Genomic DNA, 20,915 nt, shown 5'->3' on the forward strand with positions numbered 1-20,915 from the left:
AGCTGCCCAGTGTAAGAAGAACGTACTTCTCTTGAAGAAAATAGGGCCTAAAAGTGAGAAAGAAGATCTGTATCCTGTGTGCTGTGCTATAGTGGTGAATATTTTAATGTTGGAAATAATGGGGACGGATGACGGAGCTAGGAAAAACCCTATGTTGCCTTTGTAATATATAACCTGAAAAGAATAGGACTAACCTAGCAAGAGTTTACCATTCGTTGCTGTGAAATAAGGAGCAATTTTGTGCTTTTCATGAAAATGAGTCCTTTGTCACAAAAATTGTGTCTTTTAGGTTGAGATTGCAGTTATTTTGGTATACTTAGCAGCCTTAACTGGGTCATTTGTGGAATTTCTCTGACAGGGTTTGACAAAAGGAAGGTTTCCCTCTGCTCTGTAGGACACACAAAAGCAGAAGCTTTGGGGACAGCGGCGTCGAAGTCACCTGCTCAGTTGTGTGCAACGAATGCAGCATTTTCTCTGCTTTAATGCAAGATGTTGTTCCTCGACGGGAAGCCACTGCTGCCCCTTCCTCTGAGAGAGACTTTTGGGTGTTTGTGTCTGGGAAGGGGCTCCTATTAGTTTGATGTCTTTTCAAAACTTCTACCGCAGCATCTTTCTTGCACCAGTTGAGTTTCAGAAACGCTGGATATTGTCACCTTGGCTTGGTATCGACCTGCAGTTTTGCTTGGTTTTGAGCTGCTGTTTTGGGCTGGCTTCGCCCCAGTCCTGGTCGCGTGCGCTGCCCCTCGGACAGCAGTCGGCGAGCAGGGACGTTTCGCCTTGCCACGTGCAGCTCCCGCTTTCCAGAACCTGCACGTACTGAAACATTTTTCGTAGGCCCTGCAAACAAAAGATATGTTAAATTCTGCCTTTTCCCTGCCAGCAAACCTGTCCCCTAGAGAGAGGTCCCGAGAGCGCGGGCTCCCGTGGGCCGCATGCTGGCAGCAGGATCACAGAATCACAGAATGCTGAAGGTTGGAAGGGACCTCTAGAGATCGTCTAGTCCAACCCCCTGCACACGCAGGGTCACCTAGAGCACGTGGCACAGGACTGCGTCCAAGCGGGTTTGAAGATCTCCAGAGAAGGAGACTCCACAACCTCTCTGGGCAGCCTGTTCCAGGGCTCTGGCACCCTCACTGTTGAGAATTTTTTCCTTAAGTTCCTGTGGAACTTTTGGTGCTTCAGTTTGTGGCCATTACCTCTAGTTCTGTCAGTGGCCACCACTGAAAAGAGGCCGGCCCCATCCTCCTCACTGCCTCCCTTGAGGTACTTATAGACACTGCTCAGGTCCCCTCTCAGCCTTCTCTTCTCCAGCTGAACAGGCCCAGCTCCCTCAGCCTCTCCTCATAGGGCAGATGTTCCAGGCCCCTGATCATCCTTGTGGCCCTGCGCTGGACTCTCTCCAGCAGCTCCACATCCCTCTTGTCCTGTGGAGCCCAGAACTGGACACAATACTCCAGATGATGCCAGCGCGTGGGCACTTGGTGCAGGCAGCACAGGCCTGGGGGTGCCACTGGGCAGCCAGCGCGGCGCGGGCGGCCTCAGCACAGCACCAGCCCCGCCGGCTGCCCTCTGCGTTTGCCCTTTGTACCATCATCCTACGCAGATCTGGAGCAGCTGCCACAGGCTGTGCCAGGATTTGCTGCTTTTTTTTTTAATTATTCTGCAAAATCTGCAGAATGCTGGAGAGCGAGTGCAAATTTAGATCAAGACTGTGTTGAAAAAATGAACTTAACGTAAATGGAATAATTAAAAGGCAATTACGTGACAATCAAATTATAGAATATTCATTTTCTGCCTTGACGTGAAGTAGGAATAGTAAAGAAATTAAATCTGGGAATGAAAATGAAATGAAAGTTTTTAACAAAATGAATGAATCACTGCTCATGAAAATAGGATGTGCAGTATTGTGTTACAGCAGTGCACCTCTTTATGACTGGTTTGAAAGCATTTGCAATTAGTCTGCCAAGTTGGCATATCAAATTGGCGTTGACGTTTTACATTGTTTTTCCCAGTGCTTATTCCTTTTTTTTTTTTTTTTTTTAATGCAACCCAGTAAGAGCCTGTCAAAAAAGCAATCTATTTTAGTATAGTTTGTTTAGTACAGCTTTAGAGGAGCTGTGTAATCATCTTGTTTTTTACTCCGCTATCTGATTTGGGAATGTCTGGATATCTCTTCCAGCACTCAGCGCCGTTTATTGCTGCTGAAGATCAGTGACCGAGCAATGTGGTACTTGAAAATATGAATGCAAACCAAGTCCTAGGACGCATGATCGAGTGGAGGTCTATTAACATTTATAGTGGTTTCATGTTTACAAGAGTGAATTTATTATAAAGATGAGGAAAATCAAATTCAGTAGGATTAAGAAAACATAATAAAGTGAATGTTTTAGACTCATGTTTGCTGCTGAATGTATTATTACAGAGCTGAACTATTTACTCTTAAGACACTCAGTAAGGATGGTTATTGGGCCTAATTATTACTACACTACACTGATATTTTGTATCCTGCATCACATATACACCATTTGATGTATAGCAGTTGCCCTTATCTGGATGTTTGCTCTTTATTGTGTTTGCTTGCTGTGAAAAAGCCCCCAGAATTAACATTTCCGGGCTGTTTTCTGCTCAGGATACCCTCGTTCCTTGTGCATGGCCAAGGGCTGTTTCCAGAGCTGCCCTAGGGACCCTCCTGCAAGGAGGTGGGAAGCTCTGGTGCTGCAGCTGACATTACCCGTAGGGGTTGGAGCGTTGCATCTCTTTGACCTCTGTAAGGATAAGGTGCAAATTTCCATGCCTGGACCTGGGGTGGGATTTTGCTGTGGGTGCAGGACGTAGGGACAAGGTTTCCTGCCTCTCTGCTATTCCGTGGTTCCTCCCAGTGCAGGAGGTGTTCGCAGGAGGCGTCTCCTTGTGCCCTGCTGTGCTGGGTGCGAGAGCCCCATGGAGAAAAGGAGCTTTCTCCCTAAAGCTGCCGACCGCCTTCAGTCCCAGCGCATGACGGACGCAGTATCCACTCCCGCGTTTAAAACCCACCAGCTTTGGCACAAAAACAACAGGAAAAAAAACCTTTAAGTAGAAAACTGCATGTTTTTTTCCCCATTTCTCTCCCAGAATTGGCGGGGGAAATGGCAGCATCTTCAGCCCTGAGGAATGAAACTCAGTGGTGGCTGCAGGCGGAGGGGAGGAAGAGGGACCTTGGCTGCCCATGGATCCACTGCCTCCCGCTGCAGCATCCCTGCCCGTGGGGATCCTTCCCGCAAGGAGCTCGTGAGCAGTGAGAGGAAAAAAGAGGAGTGCAATCAATAGAAAATAACATGTTTTTTACAGCTCTGGCTGAATCAAAGAGAGCTTAAATGGGGTCCTGCTGCTGCCCCGCCGGCTCCGCACTGGGTCCTTCTGGACTAAGTTTGGCTGCTGGGGGTGGGAGCCGGGAGCCACCCGAGTGCTGGAAGGAGGGAGGAGGAGGAGGAGGTGGAAGCAGGCTGGGCCCTTTTGTTCCCAAACGCTCCGGGGCACTTGGTCACTCCTGAGGTCGATGTCCATGTGGCCAAGCAGGACCCTGTGTGTGCCTGTGTGTGCATATATATACACATATATACATATATATATATACACATGAATACTAATATATATATATCCATGGTTGAGAGGGCGGGACCTAACTGCCTGCTCACTATCTCCTGCACGCGGAGAGGCGTGATCCCGGTTCGGATGACCCGGATCTGCAGCTGGAGGCGGCCGGGCCCCGCGTCCCTCCTGCTCCGCGTTCGTGCCGGCTGCTCTGGAACACGACCCAGCGCTCCGTTGGTTTTTGCAAGCCGAGGGCAGTGAGCGCTGTGCAGAGGGCAGCCCTCACTGCCTATTAGTGCACTATTAGTGCTGCGTTTTTATTGTGTGCCTCGTGTTGCATTGCCCCGGCTAATCCCCTGCTGCGCGTTTCCTGACTCGGGGTTTGAGAGGGGGCTGTTTGCTCTGGAGGGCTGCGGAGTTTGTTAATTCTGGTTTAGGAACCTTGGATTCATTCAGGTCTGGAGGGAGGACATGTGCAATGAAAGCAGGCAAAGTATGTTTTCACGTGCTGTGGAAAACATTTTGCAGCCTTATCTAAATGGAAAGCTCATGCTTGACTGAAAGTAGAGCCCCTTGGTGATACTTAAACATTATTAAACTTTATGTTCTTTGCATATATAAATGCTCACATGGCCTTTCATTTTACAGTTTAATATGTGGCATTCTTCATTTGTTGCATAGCTGGATATGGTGGAGCACTGTGTTTTGCTGTCCTCCCTCACACCTTTGTATTTAGGAGCATGTTTTCATGGGGAGGTATGAAAGCTATGCTTATAATTTACAGAATTTATGTAAATCGTTCTGCAATGCTTAAATAATTCTGTTGAAAGGATAGTATTTTTTAATATCACGGGATTTTTTTTTTTTTTGCAAAAGCAAGGCACCCAAAGCATGCTTCCTTTATACGAATCATTCTCCAAAGATAGCATTTTGCATATTGTATTAATGAAAGCCTATGCCATTATTTTGGCATAGCTACTTATTTCTGTCCTTAGTGAATATTTCAAAATAACAGCTAAGATTTTTGTCTCCTGTAATAAACATGTAAGTGGACATGGAAGAGCATTGTAAACACTTAGGTAAGTCTTATTTCAACAGAACTGATGTAAGTCGCTGGTGATGGCCTTCCCGGTTTCCTCCCCCGCGTATTGTTTTCAATAAATTATTGATAACATTGTCAGTGCCACTGATCCCTCTCAAGCCTTGCAGAGCATTCCTGGGCCTCCTGCCTCGGGCGCGTGTTCCGTCTGCTGGGAAGCGGGAGCGGAGCCCGTCTGCTCCATGGGTGCCGCCTACCTGCTCCCAGGCGCTGCCGTTAGCATCACTGCTCCTCATTTAGAGCGCTACCCAATAGAGTTTTTTCCTGAATATTTTGACTCACCACCTTAAATTCCTTTTTTTTTTTTCAATTATTGTTTATCTCAAAGCTTTTTTGGTTTATCTGGGATACTTTTCCAAAGGCTTCCTAGAGGAATGCACATGTCTGTCGCCAGGCCAAGAAGATATTGCATGACTGCCAATTTCACATGACGTTGTCTTGTCATTTTACAAGTTAAGAACATTCTTTATGGCGAAGCTTTCCCTACCTGACACAGTTGTGCTGGGGTGTGTGGAGATGGTCTGCATCAGCAAGCCCAAACTCCTCATTATTGGGCAAAAGGCACATTTGGCTGAGCTCTTGCCTCTCCGTTGCACTGGATGCAGCTCGTAGCAGGTCAGAGTTGGGGCAGCTCTGCGGGGTCCCCAGCCCCATCCGTGATGGTGCTGGCGAAGGTGACAATGATGTGACACGTGGTGCCCGTCTCTGCTGCGTCTGGCCTGGCTCGGCTGCGGCTTTAACCGGCTCCTGGGGCTGGGGAGAAGCCGAGCCAGGAGAAATGGGACAGGCAGCAAAGGAGAGCCCCAGTAACGCCCTGCTGCGGAAAACTGCGGAATTCCAGTATTACATTTGCAAAACGGCTTGAAAAGCCATTTTATCGGCACAGTCATTGCAATAACCGAGTAGGAACGCGCTGTTTGTCTTCAGAAGAGACTCTGCTGGCACGCAACCCTGACTTGGTGCTCTCGATTCTCCTCTTTGCTGCTTTTGCTGTTTCAAGGTCTCCCGAATTCCACAGAGGAGCGTTCTCAAGCGCGGCTCGTCGGCGCCGCCCGCTTTGGGTAGAAACCAGGTGATTTGGGGCAACGTGGAGGTGCCTTAGTGCGTGTTTGCTCCCAAGTGTCACTGCTGAGCAAAGGGGCTTGCAGCTCTGCAGATCCTGAGCACGTTGCTTGTGCAGCAGCTCCGTAAGGCACAGAGCGGGTTGTGCAGCAAGCTCGAGCCTTCTGCTTCGAGCAACGGGGTACAAAACCGAACCCTGGTCCGTGCACCGACCCAAAAACGAAGATTTCCTGATGCCAGTGGGTTCCCTGGCTGCTGCTCGACTGCGTTTGCCTTTATGCTCTTCCCTAATGAGTGTTTTTTTGGGTGCTGTCCCACGCATTGGGACGTGTGTGTGCCACCGACTGCCCTTCTTTGCAGGGGCTCAAGCCTGCGTGTCTGTTCAGGTTCTGCACTTCGGGTTATTTATAAATTTCCAGGCAATTAATTTGTGAGGCTGAGGTTTTCATGCTTGGTCTTTGCCTAGAGGAAAATACATTTTGGCAAGTTGGTGCAGTGAAAAAGTAAAACGGTTGCATTTTGTGATGATGTGTTCTTGGTACACGGTTGCCTGTTCACTGATGGGAATGGACAGGATTTTTAATCGGCATAAAAATAAATACGTCAAAAGAGGTAGAGTCAGAAGAGAGATAGAAAAGGATAGAAACCCTCAGTCCTGCAATGGGAAACTAGTCATGGAATTTGCAGAAAGATTCAAGTTCAAAAAAAAAAGAGGGGGAAGCCAAATGATTTTCTTGTTGGACAATGTCAGGAAAAGTCTGGATTCAACACACTCCTGAATATTGTTTTCACAGGGAATAGTATTCAGTGTGTTTGGTAAAACCTAAGGCTGCTCCAAACAGATTTTTTTTTAATCTATGTGAGTATCATGACACTATTTTAACAACATGGTATTTGAGGACATGACAAGAAGTTTAACTCCTGAAAAAGTCCTTTTTTATATATAATAAAATATTTAACTTGTATCAATCTTCCTCAATTTTTAGTTTTAGTCCTCATTTTGCTCACGCTGCCCAATTTTCAGCAAGGGGCTGTAGGCAAAACCTTCCTCAGCCCATAAAGCTCCCCCTCGGGCGGACAAGCCTTTTCCCGGTCCTTTCCCCAGCCTGGCAGTGACCGTGGTCCCGTTTAATCGTTCACATGCAGCCAGGCTGGTCATAACCACAGCGACGCTGGGTAACTCCAGAAATTCCTTAGCAAAAGTCAAAATCCATGCTTTGCTCCTGCAAAGCAGTTAACACAGCCCAGCTTTTCTTTGCATCGAGTGCTTGGACTTAATGCTTAAAATAGCTATATCTGCACTTTGGCACGGAATAACCAGACATGGAATTAGTGCTGCGTGTAGATGGGAATCTGCACTAATGCAGATGCATCAAATCCATTTCGGAAGGTTAGCATCTTTGGCTGGCTGCGGCTTCTGTGAATCTTTATCGTTTCAGACAAAAGCAGATCGCAGAGACACACTAGGAGAGAAATTGAACCTCCAGCTGCAGGAGGAGTTCCAGCACCGCCGGTACGGCTGATGCAGGAGGAAAACCCGGCAGCCGAGGGAGCAGAGGGGGGTTTTCAGCAGAGCCCACGTTGCCTCCCTGACAGCGTCACTCAGATAACGGGCTGAACCGGCTGAAATCCCACAGCCAATTCTGTATTAACATAAACACAGACAACTGTGTCACTTTGGGGTTTTTCTTCTTCTTTTTTTTTTTTTTTTGAAAAAAAAGGAAGAAAGAATGAAAGAGAAGAAGGTGATATGCATTAAGTATCCCATTTGAGGGGGATATAACCTCCCTTGGGAAGGGAAGCGAGCGATGCCGGGCCAGCTTGGTGGTAAGACTGGTCTAAGGAAGGAGCAGCCCGTAGAGCCTGCAGTCCTGGTATCTTCCAGAAAAAAAAAAAATAATAACACATAACTTATGCGTTATGCCTAAGCAAAAGTTGTAAAAGCCTGCTCACCTATTTGAAAGGCAAAGGTTTGTAAAAGTAATCATCTGGGTAAGTTGTTAGTGGGTTTCTAAAGGTGCAGTCACTGTTCTGGTGCTCAGAAACACAACTTCTGCTACCAGCCCTGCGCGTCCCTGGCCTTGGAGGCCTGTGTAGGGAAAGGTGATGTGGGGCCATCATAATGGGTAGAGGGAAAACGAGGAATTTACCAGGATTGGAAGACAGAGATGGCTAAGCTGGGAATCCTTACCCGAGATGGAAGGCCAGGATGGGTTCAGAGGGCAAACCTGGCCAGGAGATGGCCGAGCCACACGTGTATTGGCTCCAAATGCAGCCGCTGAGCGAGCCCGTTGCAGGTGGGCCCTCAGGAAGCAGCTTGCTCTTGCGGTCAGATTTACTGCTCCAATTTTGTCACTGCTGGGGCTCCCAATAGGAGCCCATGTTGCAGAAGTGCTGCTGCTCGTGGTGTCGCTTGGACACATCTCTTAAGGTCTTTGCTTTGCTGGAAACGCAGCCTCCTCTTGGCCTCCCCTCTTTTCAGGCGAGACTTCTTTTTTTCCCAGGAAAAGCTTAAACAGCTCTGTTGCTTAGTAAAAATGCTTTATTAAGGCAGCGTGTTTTGTGAGAAACAAAACAAATCAGGAGCACAGAGAGAGCTTTTGCTTGACATATGAGACAGCAATGCTTTCTAAGGATGATCTTCCAGTTTAAAGCAGGAATGCTGCCTGCAAATCCACCTCCCTGCGGATACTTCAGTTCCCCCGTGCCCGCGGTATCGGTGCTGGTCCCTTCAGGACCCAGATCCCGAGCGTGGAGCTCCATGTCTGCATGGGTTTGGGTGCACAGAATGACTGAAAACTGGGGAACACCCATATTTAACATACTTTAAAGGTTTAAAAATACAGAGATGTGACATTTATTATGAACAACTATAGCTTAAAGAAGCATCCGTGGTTGTAAGTTTATGGTGTTTGGCTCGTTAATTCTGTGTCCTGGGATTCCTCATTTATATATCTGTCCCTATTTCTCCCATGGGTGTTACTTAAAATGATTTTTTAAAGTGTAACTGCCACTTGAAGCTTCCATTTCTACCATACAGCGTATGTTATTGCTCGATCTCTAGCTTTTTTCAGTAAATTGCATAATTAATCCCATGGGAGTTATTCTTAATGAACCCAGATTCAGCCATTAGTTGCTCTTTAGGATTTTTCCTCCTTTAAGCACTATATATATTTACCTGAATTCTCTTTGTGAAAGAATATGCCAAGGATCCCTACGCAGTGTTGGCTTCTTCACTTTTTATACGGAACTGGCAAAGAGTCGAGCTGCACGAGGGCCCCGACGTTTTTGATGTATTTTTTAGGAGTTTCTGGGGAGATGGCAGCACATGAACCAGGCCAGCAGCGCGGCGGGAGCCCTGGCGCGGCTGCTCCGGGGGATGGCAGCGCGAAGGGACCTTCGGCATTGCTCCCATTCCAAGCTCCATCCGCATTTGAGGGACACTCGGATGATCTCAGAGGTCCCTGCCCACCTCAGCCCCCCCGTGGCTCTGTGGGCCTTGGCTCACTGTTGTTAAATGTTGGTTCTGCAGAAGTTGTGCTTGGATTTCGGACGCCTCAGATGTTCATAGCAGCAGCAGGAAGTGCCCCAGAACGTGATGGTCGGCTGGGGAGAAGCTGCATTTAGTTATTAATTGGTTGCATCGGCAGCTAATGTAACCGGGGTTCAAGAGAGCTTCTCACTTGATAACATGTGATGAGCCAGAGGAGAAAAGTGAGATAGGGAACAGACCTTAGAGACTTTCCTGCTAAATATAGATATTCTTCCAAACTACCCTTCAGTATTCTATTAATTATTTATTCTTTTTTTCCCTTTTTATTTTTTAGCATGACACTTCACATTTATCAGATGAAATATCTAAGAGGACACAGATTGTAGTGCTAAGCATATTCCTAATGTTTCGTTGTAGCTTGTTTCGTCTTTCTCATTACACTGCAGATGCTTAAATCCACCCTGTATGCAGTAATGGGGATGAGATTTCCCACAGTGGAACATTGCTGACTTAATGTTGCATGATGAAATAGCACAGATTTATATTTAATATTTCTTTCCAAGCAGGCATCTCAGTGCAAGGCGTCTCTGCTTGTGGCTGTATCTCACAGTACCGCTCAGCAGTCAAACCGAGGCAGATTTTTAAAGCTGCAGGAAATTTATCTAATGTTTTATACTCAGGAGTGCCTATGAAACAAAAATGGATTTATTCCCGGAAGACCCCGGAGTTTAAAGCATGCCCAACACACGTTCCTGTGGAGGTGGCCGCACATGGTGGCACGTCGCGTGGATCTACGTTACCCGTGCGAACCCGGCGCTGGCGTTTCGGTGCAAACTGCGGAGCTGATGCTGCAGCGCAGGGCCGCGCGGGAGAGACTCTGCTGCTCGCAGGAGCTCGGGGCTGAGGCCGGGCAGCTCAGCACATGCACGGTGCAGGTTTGCAATGCAGGTGATGCATCCGTGCGCAGGGGCAGAGCCCGAGCCGCGCTGCTGGCATTAACCCATCTGCAGAGCTTCCTGGAATCAGAGCCCCTTTCTGCAAGAGGTTCCTAATTGCAAGTAAATGCCTCATTAGCGCCACGCAGATCAATCTGAGAGCATCAGTAAACACAAACAAAATAATTAATGACTCGCAGGTAGGGTAATGTTATTGTGGCTGCTGCAGTTGCTCCTTGGGAGGGAGGAGGTGGGACCCGCTCGCCTGGGGTTTGACCCAGCCTGGGTTTGGGGTGGCCTGACGAGGACGGAGCACTCGTGACACCAAGGCGTGAGCTGCGTCGCGGTGCCGGCGCCTGCGGAGCGCCGGCCGGAGCCGCTGCCGAGGCAGATTCCAGCACTTGGGAATGTCCTTCCTGCAGCCGGGCAATGATGTGACTTGCACGAAGGTTGAGGCCGTGAGCCAGCTCCCGCCTTCCCAGGGACCCTGCAGCGCTCAGGGACGGTTCGAAAAGGCACAAAGTGATTTTCATGCCTTGAAGAGCAGAGAGGGAAGAGTATATACTAAACAGAACATAATAATAATAATAAACTAATAATTTTTGCAAATGGAGTAGAGAAGAGACACCCTGGAGACCACTTGGGCATTTCCACCTGGGGCTCTTGCTGGAAGCCAGAATTTTCCAGGTGTAGCTGTCTGTGCCCTAGGAAGGGATTAAACCCCACCAATTTATTTATTGTTTGTTCTGCAAAACCTGAGCAGTTCTCCATGAGCCGTTGTCCCACCGAGCCCTTGTCCTGCCTTCCAGAAGCGGCAGGAGGAGGCGGGATGGAGCGCGACCACCTGCGGGCGCAGCGGGAGCGCAGAGGCCTCCGCAGAAATGGGAGGAATTTTATTCAACCGTTAAGTTGTCTCCACACGAGCACCCACGTTATTAATTACAATTTTGAATATATTAGGTGTAATGTTGCTACTTAAACCTGTGGGAACTGGGAACAATGGCATTTTTTTACTGAGTGATTTTTATAGGTGACAAGCTAGGATTAGAGTCCGTACAGAAAAGTTGTGCATGATGTTGGCTTTTTTTTTAAACCAGCCTTCCTTCCTTGCGCTCCTTAGGCCCCGCTTTGAGAGGCTGCTTGGAGAAGGTTCCTGCTGAGCAGCTCGTCAGCACAAAGGGTTCACCTGGGTGTTTGAAGCAGGATACTTCCCTGGGCTTCCATTTGTGTTTTGAAAGTTGTTGCAAATAACACTTTTATTATAGAGAAAAATTGCTGTAACTTCTGGAAGAGGAAGCTGTGAAAAATGGAAATGGGGTCTTCAAATACCGCTTACTCCGTAATCTCTCTGGACACTGATTGCTCTGTGTCCCAGCAGTCCCCGGGCGCCGCGCAGGGCCCCACGCACCCAGACCTGGCTGCATCTATTTATGCCTTTCCTGGGAAATTGTGTGTTCCCGGGTGTTTTCCGGCCGCGCCGGTGAGCCGGCAGCGTGGCGCGCGCTGTACGCGGCGCAACGCGCTCTCCCGCACGCGGATGTGCACCACAGCGTTTAAATACATCCTGCCAGAACGCGACGCAGCGCGTGGCGCGGCGCAGGCCTGCGGCAGTAACGTGCCAGCCAGGGCAGCGCAGCCGTATCCGTGCTCCTTGCGGAGCGCCGCGCGAGCCTCCCGGTGACACAGTTCCAACTGGCCGGCTATTTTTAGCCGCGTTGCTTGGAAATTGGCTGTCACGCTGGTGGCGTTGGAATAAGGAAGAGCCCCGGGGCGCTCGGCAGCAGCGGGGAGGGCAGCGAGGCCGGCAGCGCCCGGCAGGCCCCGCGTTGCAGCGCGGAGATGGAGCCGCCGCGCTGCAGTCGGAGAGTCCGTGTCAGCGCCGCGGGGACATATGGTCGGGTGGGTGTTGGAGGAGCCGCGGGGGACTCGTGCGTCTAAAGCAAAGGGCGAGGGGGGTTTTGTTGCTGGCATCATCTTTCCAGACGGTGCTGTTTATTTGAAGGTAACCCGGGGACACGTGTGTGCGGCCCCGCACGCTGCGCGCCGCGCGGCGCGGGCTGGGGAGAGGCAGGCGGCTCGGTGCAAAAGCGGCTCCCGGCGAGCGCGCAAGGCGGGAGCGCTGCAGAGCCTTCCAAAATGGTCCTTTTTCCTGCAGGGAGTATAAAAAAAGGTTAAAAAAAAAAAAAATCCACCACCACCAGGCCACATTCTCAGCGGAAATTGCAGCCACGGCATTAGGCATGCTTTGAACATTAAGCAGTGTGTGCAGTGGGCAGCCGAGGAGCTGGCGTTGGTATTTTTTATTTTTCCAAAATATGGAAAACACTGCAAAATTGAGTGCTGAGCACAGAGCAGCCATTCCAAATGCTGCCATGCTCATTTTTCCTTTTATTCTCTTTCTTCTCCCCGCCGTTCTGTGAGCGATGCGGGGTGCGTTGGCGGCGGTGGCGGCGCCCACGCGGTCCCCTCGCCGTGCCCTGGCCCCGCGCGGTGCCGCGCGCCCGGCATGGCGCGGGATGAGCCTGGGGAGCATCACGCTGTCTGCAGGGCGTCAGAAAACCGCCTGCCTGCCTGTGGGTGATGAAAAATTGCCTGAAGAACAGGTCCAGCTGATAAAAAATGTATTTATATTGGCTCTCACTACTATTTTTTAATGTCAAGATAGCACTTGGGAGAACAGCGCGGTCTGCATAAACCGGGGAGGTATTTATAGCAGCAGAGCATAAACAGTGTCTAAATGGAGAAGGAAAGCAGAAGCCGGGGCTGGCTGCTCCATATGATGAGGAATTCAGATGTTTAGCATGAGATTGATGTTTGCCTGGTGCATAAACGAGCGCTTGGTTGCTGGATTCACCCTGCTCTCCTTCCGCCTCTCTGCGCACCTCATTGTTTACATTTTTTTGTTTTGTTTTTTTATACTTTTATGCTTAAGCTGGTTTGTCCTCAGCTTGATGCACCTTGTGCCCTGGGATGATGCCGGCAGAGCGTCGTGGTGCGACGCGGCCGTGTTCTCCCCGTAGGTGGGAGCCCCGGTCGCTGCCCTCGCGCCGCAGCCGCCCGGGACGCCCTGCAGGGCTCTGTGTTCTGCAGGTGCAGGACGCGGATGGACAGCAAATAGAAAGGAAAGGCTGGAGAGCAGCCTTCACAGTCTGTTCTATTAATGAAGTGTTGAATCATTCTGGAGTTCAAGTTTTGAGCAACCATTTTCTGGCTTTTCACACTATTCAGACGCTGATTTTCGCTGAAAAATCCATAGGAGGTGAGTGGCCAGATGTGAGCATCAGGATGCCTTGCTGTGACTTCAACAAACGTGAAAGGAAGCAGCTTGTCTTCACCAGATTTGCAAAAAGCCACCGTGTCCCTTAGCTGCGGTACAGGGTGCCCAAGAGAGGTCTGTGTCTGTGCACATCACACACTGCCTCTTCCTAACGGTGTAAAGATCCCTGAGTCCCGCAGGAGCGCAAAATAATGTATCGTTATGTAAATACCATCGCATCAAGATTGCCCTTGCCTGCACGGACCGTGGATTGCAGGTGCAAAGGTGGCAGATGGGGGCATTTCCTCTCCGGTGAGAGCGCAAGTGGAGAGGAAAACGCATGGTTGCTCAAAAAAAAAAAAAAAAAAAAGAGAACATCCTTTCATGTGCCAACCCAAGGGGCACATTTAACCTCTGCTCACACCTCAGGACGCGTTGTGTCCTTTGCCACCTTCAGAAGGAAATGCCCTTCCTTCGATACCACGAGCAGAGCTTTTGCAGATCATGCTTTTAAAATAGTAGAGAGGATTTCTGGGCTGCCTATGTTGTTTTGCATGCTGGAATATCTGCTTAAGTACACCTATTTGTCAGGTGCATTAATGCAATCTGTATTCAGGCCAAGCTTTGCTGACGCGCATTGCACGTTAACGTTAACGGCCCTGAGGAGCACTTGGAGATGGACATGGGTATTAAGAGTGAGCAGCAAAATGCGTCTAAGCCTTTTGCTTTGACAAATGGATGGGGTTTTAATTGCATGCACAGCATACAGTATGTTTGCTTCTGAAAGAGAATTTAAATTCATGTAGCAAATGAGTATTAATAATGTGGACAACTTGGTAAAATTTTAACAGGTCCATTAACACGAGGATACATTAGCTGGAAGATGGATGTGAGTCCATAGCGATCCTTAGGCAAGGTATTAAAAATAACAGATGGAGGGTGTCACGGAAAATACCTTCTTCACCACATAGTTTCCTGCGTTTTTCTCCTGGGGTCTGTGTGACAAATCTTTTCTTTCCCCCCTAATCCATTAGGTGTGCAATTGCTTCCACTTCCCTTCCTAAACAAAAACTGCAGCACACGGTGACTGCTGAAAAAGCACCGGGAGGAAGGGCAGTAAAATTCTGTGCTGTGCTTGGGTACGTGGGGCCCGGCAACAGCCCCAGCAACTCAGTGCAACCATTCAGTGCAACTCAGTGGTGCTTTAAGGTTTGGACAACCCTGATGTTGCTTTATTTATAATCAGCAGCTCTTATTTATTTAATGCCAGGCTTATCAGTGCAGCCCTGTGTTTGCCCTTTGTCCAGAATAACATACACGAATCATTCGCACGGTTTGGCTCCATGCTCTATTTTTGGCTCCTCTCATGCTGGAGATGACAGTTTAATAGCTATCGTATGCAAAGGGACACCATGTCAATGTCTTCTGTATGTGTGAAAACATAAAGCGCTTTTCTTCCAAATGTTCAAAAATCCCCACGGTGTCTATGTGGCTGCGGTCCCTGGCGCCGGTGACGGTTTTGCACTTGTGTTTGCCGCAGGGATGACGTGCCAAGCCAGGACCTCCTATACAGAGGACGAGGTGCTCTGGGGCCACCGCTTCTTCCCGGTCATCTCCTTGGAGGAAGGCTTCTTCAAGGTCGACTACTCCCAGTTCCACGCCACCTTCGAGGTGCCCACGCCGCCCTACAGCGTCAAGGAGCAGGAGGAGATGCTGCTCATGTCCTCGCCCCTCATCGCCCCGGCCGTGAGCGACAGCAAGGAGAGGAACAATTCGGTGGAGTGCCTGGACGGGCTGGACGACGTGGGCACCAAGCTGCCCTCCAAGCTGCAGAAAATAACGGGGCGGGAAGACTTCCCCAAAAAACTCTTGCGGATGAGCTCGACGACCTCGGAGAAGGCCTACAGCATGGGCGACTTGCCCATGAAGCTCCAGCGAATAAGCTCGGTGCCCGGGAACTCGGAGGAGAAACTGGTGTCCAAGACGCCCAAGATGCTGTCGGATCCCATGAGCCAGTCGGTGGCCGAGCTGCCGCCCAAGCTGCAGAAGCTGTCGGGGGGCGGTCGGCTGGAGGGCAACCTGCCCCCCAAGCTCAGGAAGATGAACTCGGACCGCTTCACATAACCGCGCCGCCGCACTTGGGGATTCTTGGCACTGCCGGAGTGCCGGGGAGCGTCCCGGCACCGCGGACCGTAGCCCCGTGCAAGGACCCGGCCGGGGACGGGACGGGACGTCGTGCCTGGCACGGCCAGGCCGCTGATGCTTACTGGCATGGAGCAGCCCAACACGCATGCAATAACCGTGTGCCATTTTTGCATATCGTTTTATGGCATGATTCCTACTGTATTTATACTGTATATTCCGGAACACATGTCAAGGGGCCTTCCTCGCCCCGGGATTTCTTAAGAGTAAGTAGTAGGTGAAGACATGAGAGTGGGTGACTTTCAGGTAAGTTATAACTTGATTTGAAAAAGTATTTTTTTTTTTTTCCTGCTGTAGGTTGTGTGGTTTTGTTCAACAAAGTAATTATGGTGCATGTTTTTTCCTTCAAAGAAGCCTTACGCGTATCAGCTGGTTCCTAACACCGAAACCGCTAGCCTCAAATTCACCGCTAGCTTCGGTTTTGCTTTAATATTTCCTCGGGTTTTTTTCTTTTCCTGCCTCTAGGTAACCAGAAGACATGAAAATGCATTTCATAAGGCGCTGCTTAAAAGAAGAGTTATCAAGGCAAGGGGGAAAAATAAATAGATTTATAAAATTTACACTTTAGAGATAATTAGTAAAAACGAATTCCTTTCTTAGCTGCAAATCTGTAAGTTAGAAGAGCGGCTTAGAACAGCAGCAGGCGCCTGGTTCCCGGTGCTATTGGGAGTGTGTAGCATGGAAAGGGCAGAATTCCTCCAGGAGAGCGAGCTGGTGATGGGGGAATGTCAGTGGAGCTGGGATTTGGGCCAGGATTCCCATTCTGGGCCACATCGCTTGTATTATTAAAAGCCATAGCGCACTTGGACCCATCCCACAAGAGCAATGTTCACACTTGCTTCTAAACACACAGGGCCAGCAGATGTCCAGATGGCTGGAAAAATCCTGTCTTTCCATGGCAAGTGAGTGCACGGAGCAGGCTCGGCCCGTGACGGGCAGCAAAGCCGTCCAGGTTCAGTGCGAGATGTTAGCAGTGAAAATGTCACCTCCGGCCCCAGAAAGGCAAGAAAATCCATCACCCCACAGGGCGCAGGGGAAACCTGTGCATTGAACGAAGCGAGACAAGTTGAGGCCACTTAAAATTGGTTAACAGGGAGACATTGAGCCTGTAAGGGGTGTTGGCAGCAGGGTGGCTGCAACACACTCAGCAACCTGCATAAAAATGCTCTGAAAGCATGCGAAGCGCTGGGAACGCATTCTCGTTTGGTTAAAGTAATTCCATGGAAAGTGCTCAGTTACGCCAAATTGAAAATCTTTTTTTTTTTTTTTTAATTGAAATATTCACCCGTCCTCGCTGGGCGCGCGATTGCCGCGGCTTGTGGCTGTGCTGCAGTGTACTATGTACGTCAAGGTTGCAATTTGTGTCCTTCCTACGTGCGAGTGAAAGTGCAAGCGAGGGTGACAGCTTCCTTTAGGCCCTCATGTGGGGGCCGTTCCTGGTTCATAGCCCATTTGGATCAGCGTGGCCGCCTTCGCTGCCCCCGTCGCACAGCCGGTCTGTGTCCCTGCTCCGCGCGCTCCCGCTCTGCTGTAAATTGTACATAGTCAGACGAGAGCAACTAAATGCATTTCCTGGCATGCAGTCTATAATTGTATAAATGTACAAGTTTATTTGAATTATATGAAATAACAGACTCTTGTATTCCTTAATACTGCAAGCTCAGTTTTATCTAAAGCTATATTAAACTTTAAAAGAAATGTTCGCTTTGAATGTCCCCGTGTCTTTGTCTTTGATCTGGTCCAGTTTTGGACCATATATACGACTGGGTAGTCGAGCTGTATAAGGGCTCTGGTTTCCCATTTTGTGGGCTGGAAGAGCTGGTCTCTTGATTGCTCTTTGAAACAGCAGAAATACAAAACCCGTCACTGGAGCGGGGCTGAGTTTGGGGTTTGGAGGCCTGAGCCATCCCCCAGGTCCTTCTGCTTTTGCCTACAGAAGCCCCTGTCCCACCGTTCCCGGCCTCGGCCCCTCGCTTACAAGGCTGGAAGTTGCCCTCGGAAATGCGAGGGAATCTCCGACACGGGAGCCCGCAGGCACGCGTGCCCAACTGTCTGCAGCCCTTGCAAGAGCTCTGGCTGCTCTAAAAATGCCCCTGCGTTATTACTGCTACGGCGAGCATCTGTGCAGCTCAGTCCTGCGCTATTAATTAGTCTTGCATTATTGCCTTAATTTCCATTATTTTATACAAACCCCGTCTTGGTTGCCAATGCAGGAGGCAGAAGGTGAAACTGCAGCTTGCCAGATTTCCAGGTGCTCTTCCACCTCCGGGTATTACTCTGCTCTTTGAGGATAAAAAAAATGGGTTCATCCACACTTTGCATTAAAATTAACTTAATTTTTTAAAATAAGCTAGTGAAGTTCTCCTTTGACACCACAAGGAATGTATTTTGCTCTCCTTCTAATAAATGTGTTTTAATTTTTTGCCGTTGTTTCGTACAAAGTGGGGAAACAGCCTCGATGCTCGTTGCAGCAGGAGAGCTCAGCAGCTGCATTAACAGACGCTGCGTTTGCAAGGGCCGCTCTGCAACGGGGGCCGGGAGTCCCCCGGCTGCTGCAGAGGCTCCGTCGGGAGCTGGGATTTCTCCGCCTTGGGCATGGGAACAGCGTGGGGCAGGAGGGCGCAAGGGCAGCACTGCCAGCCCCTGCCAAGGAGGGGGGAATAAGCAAAGGAAATTAAATGCTGGTAACGGCAGTACGAAAAACCCAAAGGGTTGAGGAAGGCGGCGCAGGCGGGAGGGCACCGTGGCTCGGGCTTGCTGATCACGGGTGGTTTTGCTGCAGCTCCCATGGAGATGGCCCTGCGCTGGGCACGCACAGACCTCCTCCTTCCCAAGGAGGCGAAACCCGGTGTTTTCACACCTTCCTTGTCAAAACGCGGTGGCTGCATCGCGCCGGTTGGCTGTAACGGCCGGGGCTGCACGTGGGGCAGCGCATGTGCCCCGTGCCAGCGTGTCCCGTCCTGCTCGGCACACCAGAGGCAAGCAGGGAGCACCAAGAGCGCCCGGCACGCGGACCGTTCCCACAGCGCTTTACACCGGAGCCAGGAAACGGGAGCGAGGCTCCTGCTGCACCAGGAGTTGGGTGCTGTGGGCAGCTCTGGAGTGCTCTGCTCCTGGGAAGAGCTCATTTCTCATTAAACGGAAGGGATTTCACAGATGAGCGTTTTTAGCTCTCGGTATCCGTGTTTTTTTAGCAGTTTGGCAGCAGCAGCGATTCCCCTTGCTGGCCCCAAGCACGCTTTGGTCGCAGCGCCAACCCCTGCTCTGCCTTGCCACGCGTTTGGTAAAACGGGACCCGTGGTGGATGAGGGGTTTCTATGGCGACGGAGCAGAATGAATGTGTTTTGGCCCTGCCTGTCTGCGGCTCCATCCCCGAGGTCCCGCTGTCCCGGTGGGAGCGCAGCACGGGCTGCGCCGGCGGATGCACCGCGCGCCGGATACTCCCTGTTACCCCATCCCAGCACGTGGGAACGGCTGTAAGAGAGAAACAAAGGAGAAGATTTGAGTTCTGGTCCTGCAGAGACAGGTGTCCTGTTATCACAAGCAAGTCTGAAATGGTAGAGTCCATGTGTGACCCACACGGGCTTTAAAAAACACAAAACCAGCAGCTAGATGCAGACATGGACTGAACGGACATGCAATATGGGGATTATAAGAAATGCATTTTCTAAAACACCCTCCTCTCTGTGCCCAGTTGGGAAGCAGTTCCTAGTCGGAAGCAGTGCTCTTAGCTGTGCTGCTCCCGTTCAAGCCCTCCCCGTGGCAGATTTCCAGGTGCAGTCATGGATGAGCAGCACGTCCGGAGCCATGCGAGCTCCAGGACCAATCCCAGCTCCCGACCGCCCACCCTCATGGAGCGGCTTGGATATTCTGCATCAAAAGTGTCTGCGGGAGCTCAGGGCACCGGGCTGGGGTGCGGCTGCTTATAAAGGTATGGGGGTTCCCAAGTTATCTATTATTTGCATCATTTTTCCAGTGCTTTTAAGCCCGCTTCCTGAGACATCTGCGCACCCAGCCCCAGCTGCGCCTGACACAGTGTTTCTTGGGAAGCGGTGAATTGATGGAAGCCCTTTCTGTCCCGGGCACCTGCTCCCTGATGGGAACTGCTCTTGCACAGGCCCTTTCCAGGAGCCCGAGCCTGGGTTATTCCAAGTTTTGTGGAAGCAGGAGGCAGCCTTGTGTGCATGCACCCTCCACCTCCTCCGCATTTCCGTGCTGAAAGGAAATCTTAGTCTGACTAAGTAACAACCTATTTTTTTGTGTTTTTTATCAGACCCTTCTCCACCGTATCTTACTCACAGCCTATTTGTGTCGTGTCGCTGGTCATGCTGCAGCGATGGGGACGTGCCAGCCTTATCTGCTGCCCCGGTGTCTGGCCGTAGGCACAGCCATAAAGGCTCAGCTCGTCTTAAATACTATGGGAGGTGGTGCCAAGTGCTGGATGTGCTGCACGGGACATCGTGGGGCACCCCCTCCTCTCTCCCCTGGAAATCAGTAGGTGCATGGTGCACACTTCCAGTCTTGCTTTATTTTATTCCACAAATAACTGGAGGTTCACTGAGGTCCTTTAAACGGGGATTACAATGGCTAAATTAAGCATGCAAGGCGGGGATATAGGAAACAGCTCACGAAGGTGAGCGATAAGCAATAAGCACGCGGGAACCTTCCTTTCTTAGGGCTGCGTGAGGTTAGTGCTCAAAAGATAAAACCCTCTAAACCCTTTTGCTGTTCCCAAGTGTGTGAGCGGCTCCAGGGCGCTGCTCTGCCCTAGGCTTGGAGCTGGAGCAGCTCCTGGGAATTGCGTTTCTGCCGACTCGCCTGGGGAACCCAGCCGGGATGCGGCCAGAGCCCCCGCGTGCCCTTCAGCCCTCACGGCTCCTCTGATACGTTTTTGCATATGCATCAATGACGTAAGGGCCATTTTACAGAAAAAATATAAGCCTAGATTGTGAACCTGATCATGAAATGCATATTATATAATTTTAAAAAGCATATGTAGTTGTATTGCATTCTTGAGAACAACATTATTAGCTTTTAGTAAGATACATTTTTAAAGATTTGAAACATCCTGTGTTCTTCTAAGACCATTTTAGTTTAGCATTATTAATGACCTTACTTTCTAATCTATTAAATAAAATAACAAAGCAGCAAGCACATAAATTCAAAGGCCAGAAAACCCTGCAACTTACAGAAGGAGCAAAATTTCTTAGGAAGATAAGCTTAAGTTTCAACACTCATTTATACTCAAGCTTATCTGCACGTATTTATGTGTGCACCAGTGTCACTGTGCACGTGTAT

At 49.9% G+C, this 20,915-nt stretch overlaps 1 protein-coding gene across 1 annotated transcript in view; it reads left to right on the forward strand.

The window, feature by feature from the left end:
• KCNJ3 (potassium inwardly rectifying channel subfamily J member 3) overlaps window positions 1–15,544 on the forward strand; it is a 31,233-nt gene extending 15,689 nt beyond the window's left edge. The window contains exon 3 of the mRNA XM_010216296.2: window positions 14,956–15,544. Within this exon, the coding sequence (XP_010214598.2) occupies window positions 14,956–15,539 (584 nt within the window). The 3' untranslated portion in view covers window positions 15,540–15,544. The remainder of the gene's footprint in view (window positions 1–14,955) is intronic.
• Window positions 15,545–20,915: the final 5,371 nt, after the last annotated feature.

Source organism: Tinamus guttatus, unplaced genomic scaffold (genome assembly GCF_059628265.1).
Source record: "Tinamus guttatus ecotype Peru unplaced genomic scaffold, ASM5962826v1 Tinamus_guttatus_pri_ptg000073l, whole genome shotgun sequence".
Lineage (NCBI taxonomy): Eukaryota > Metazoa > Chordata > Aves > Tinamiformes > Tinamidae > Tinamus > Tinamus guttatus.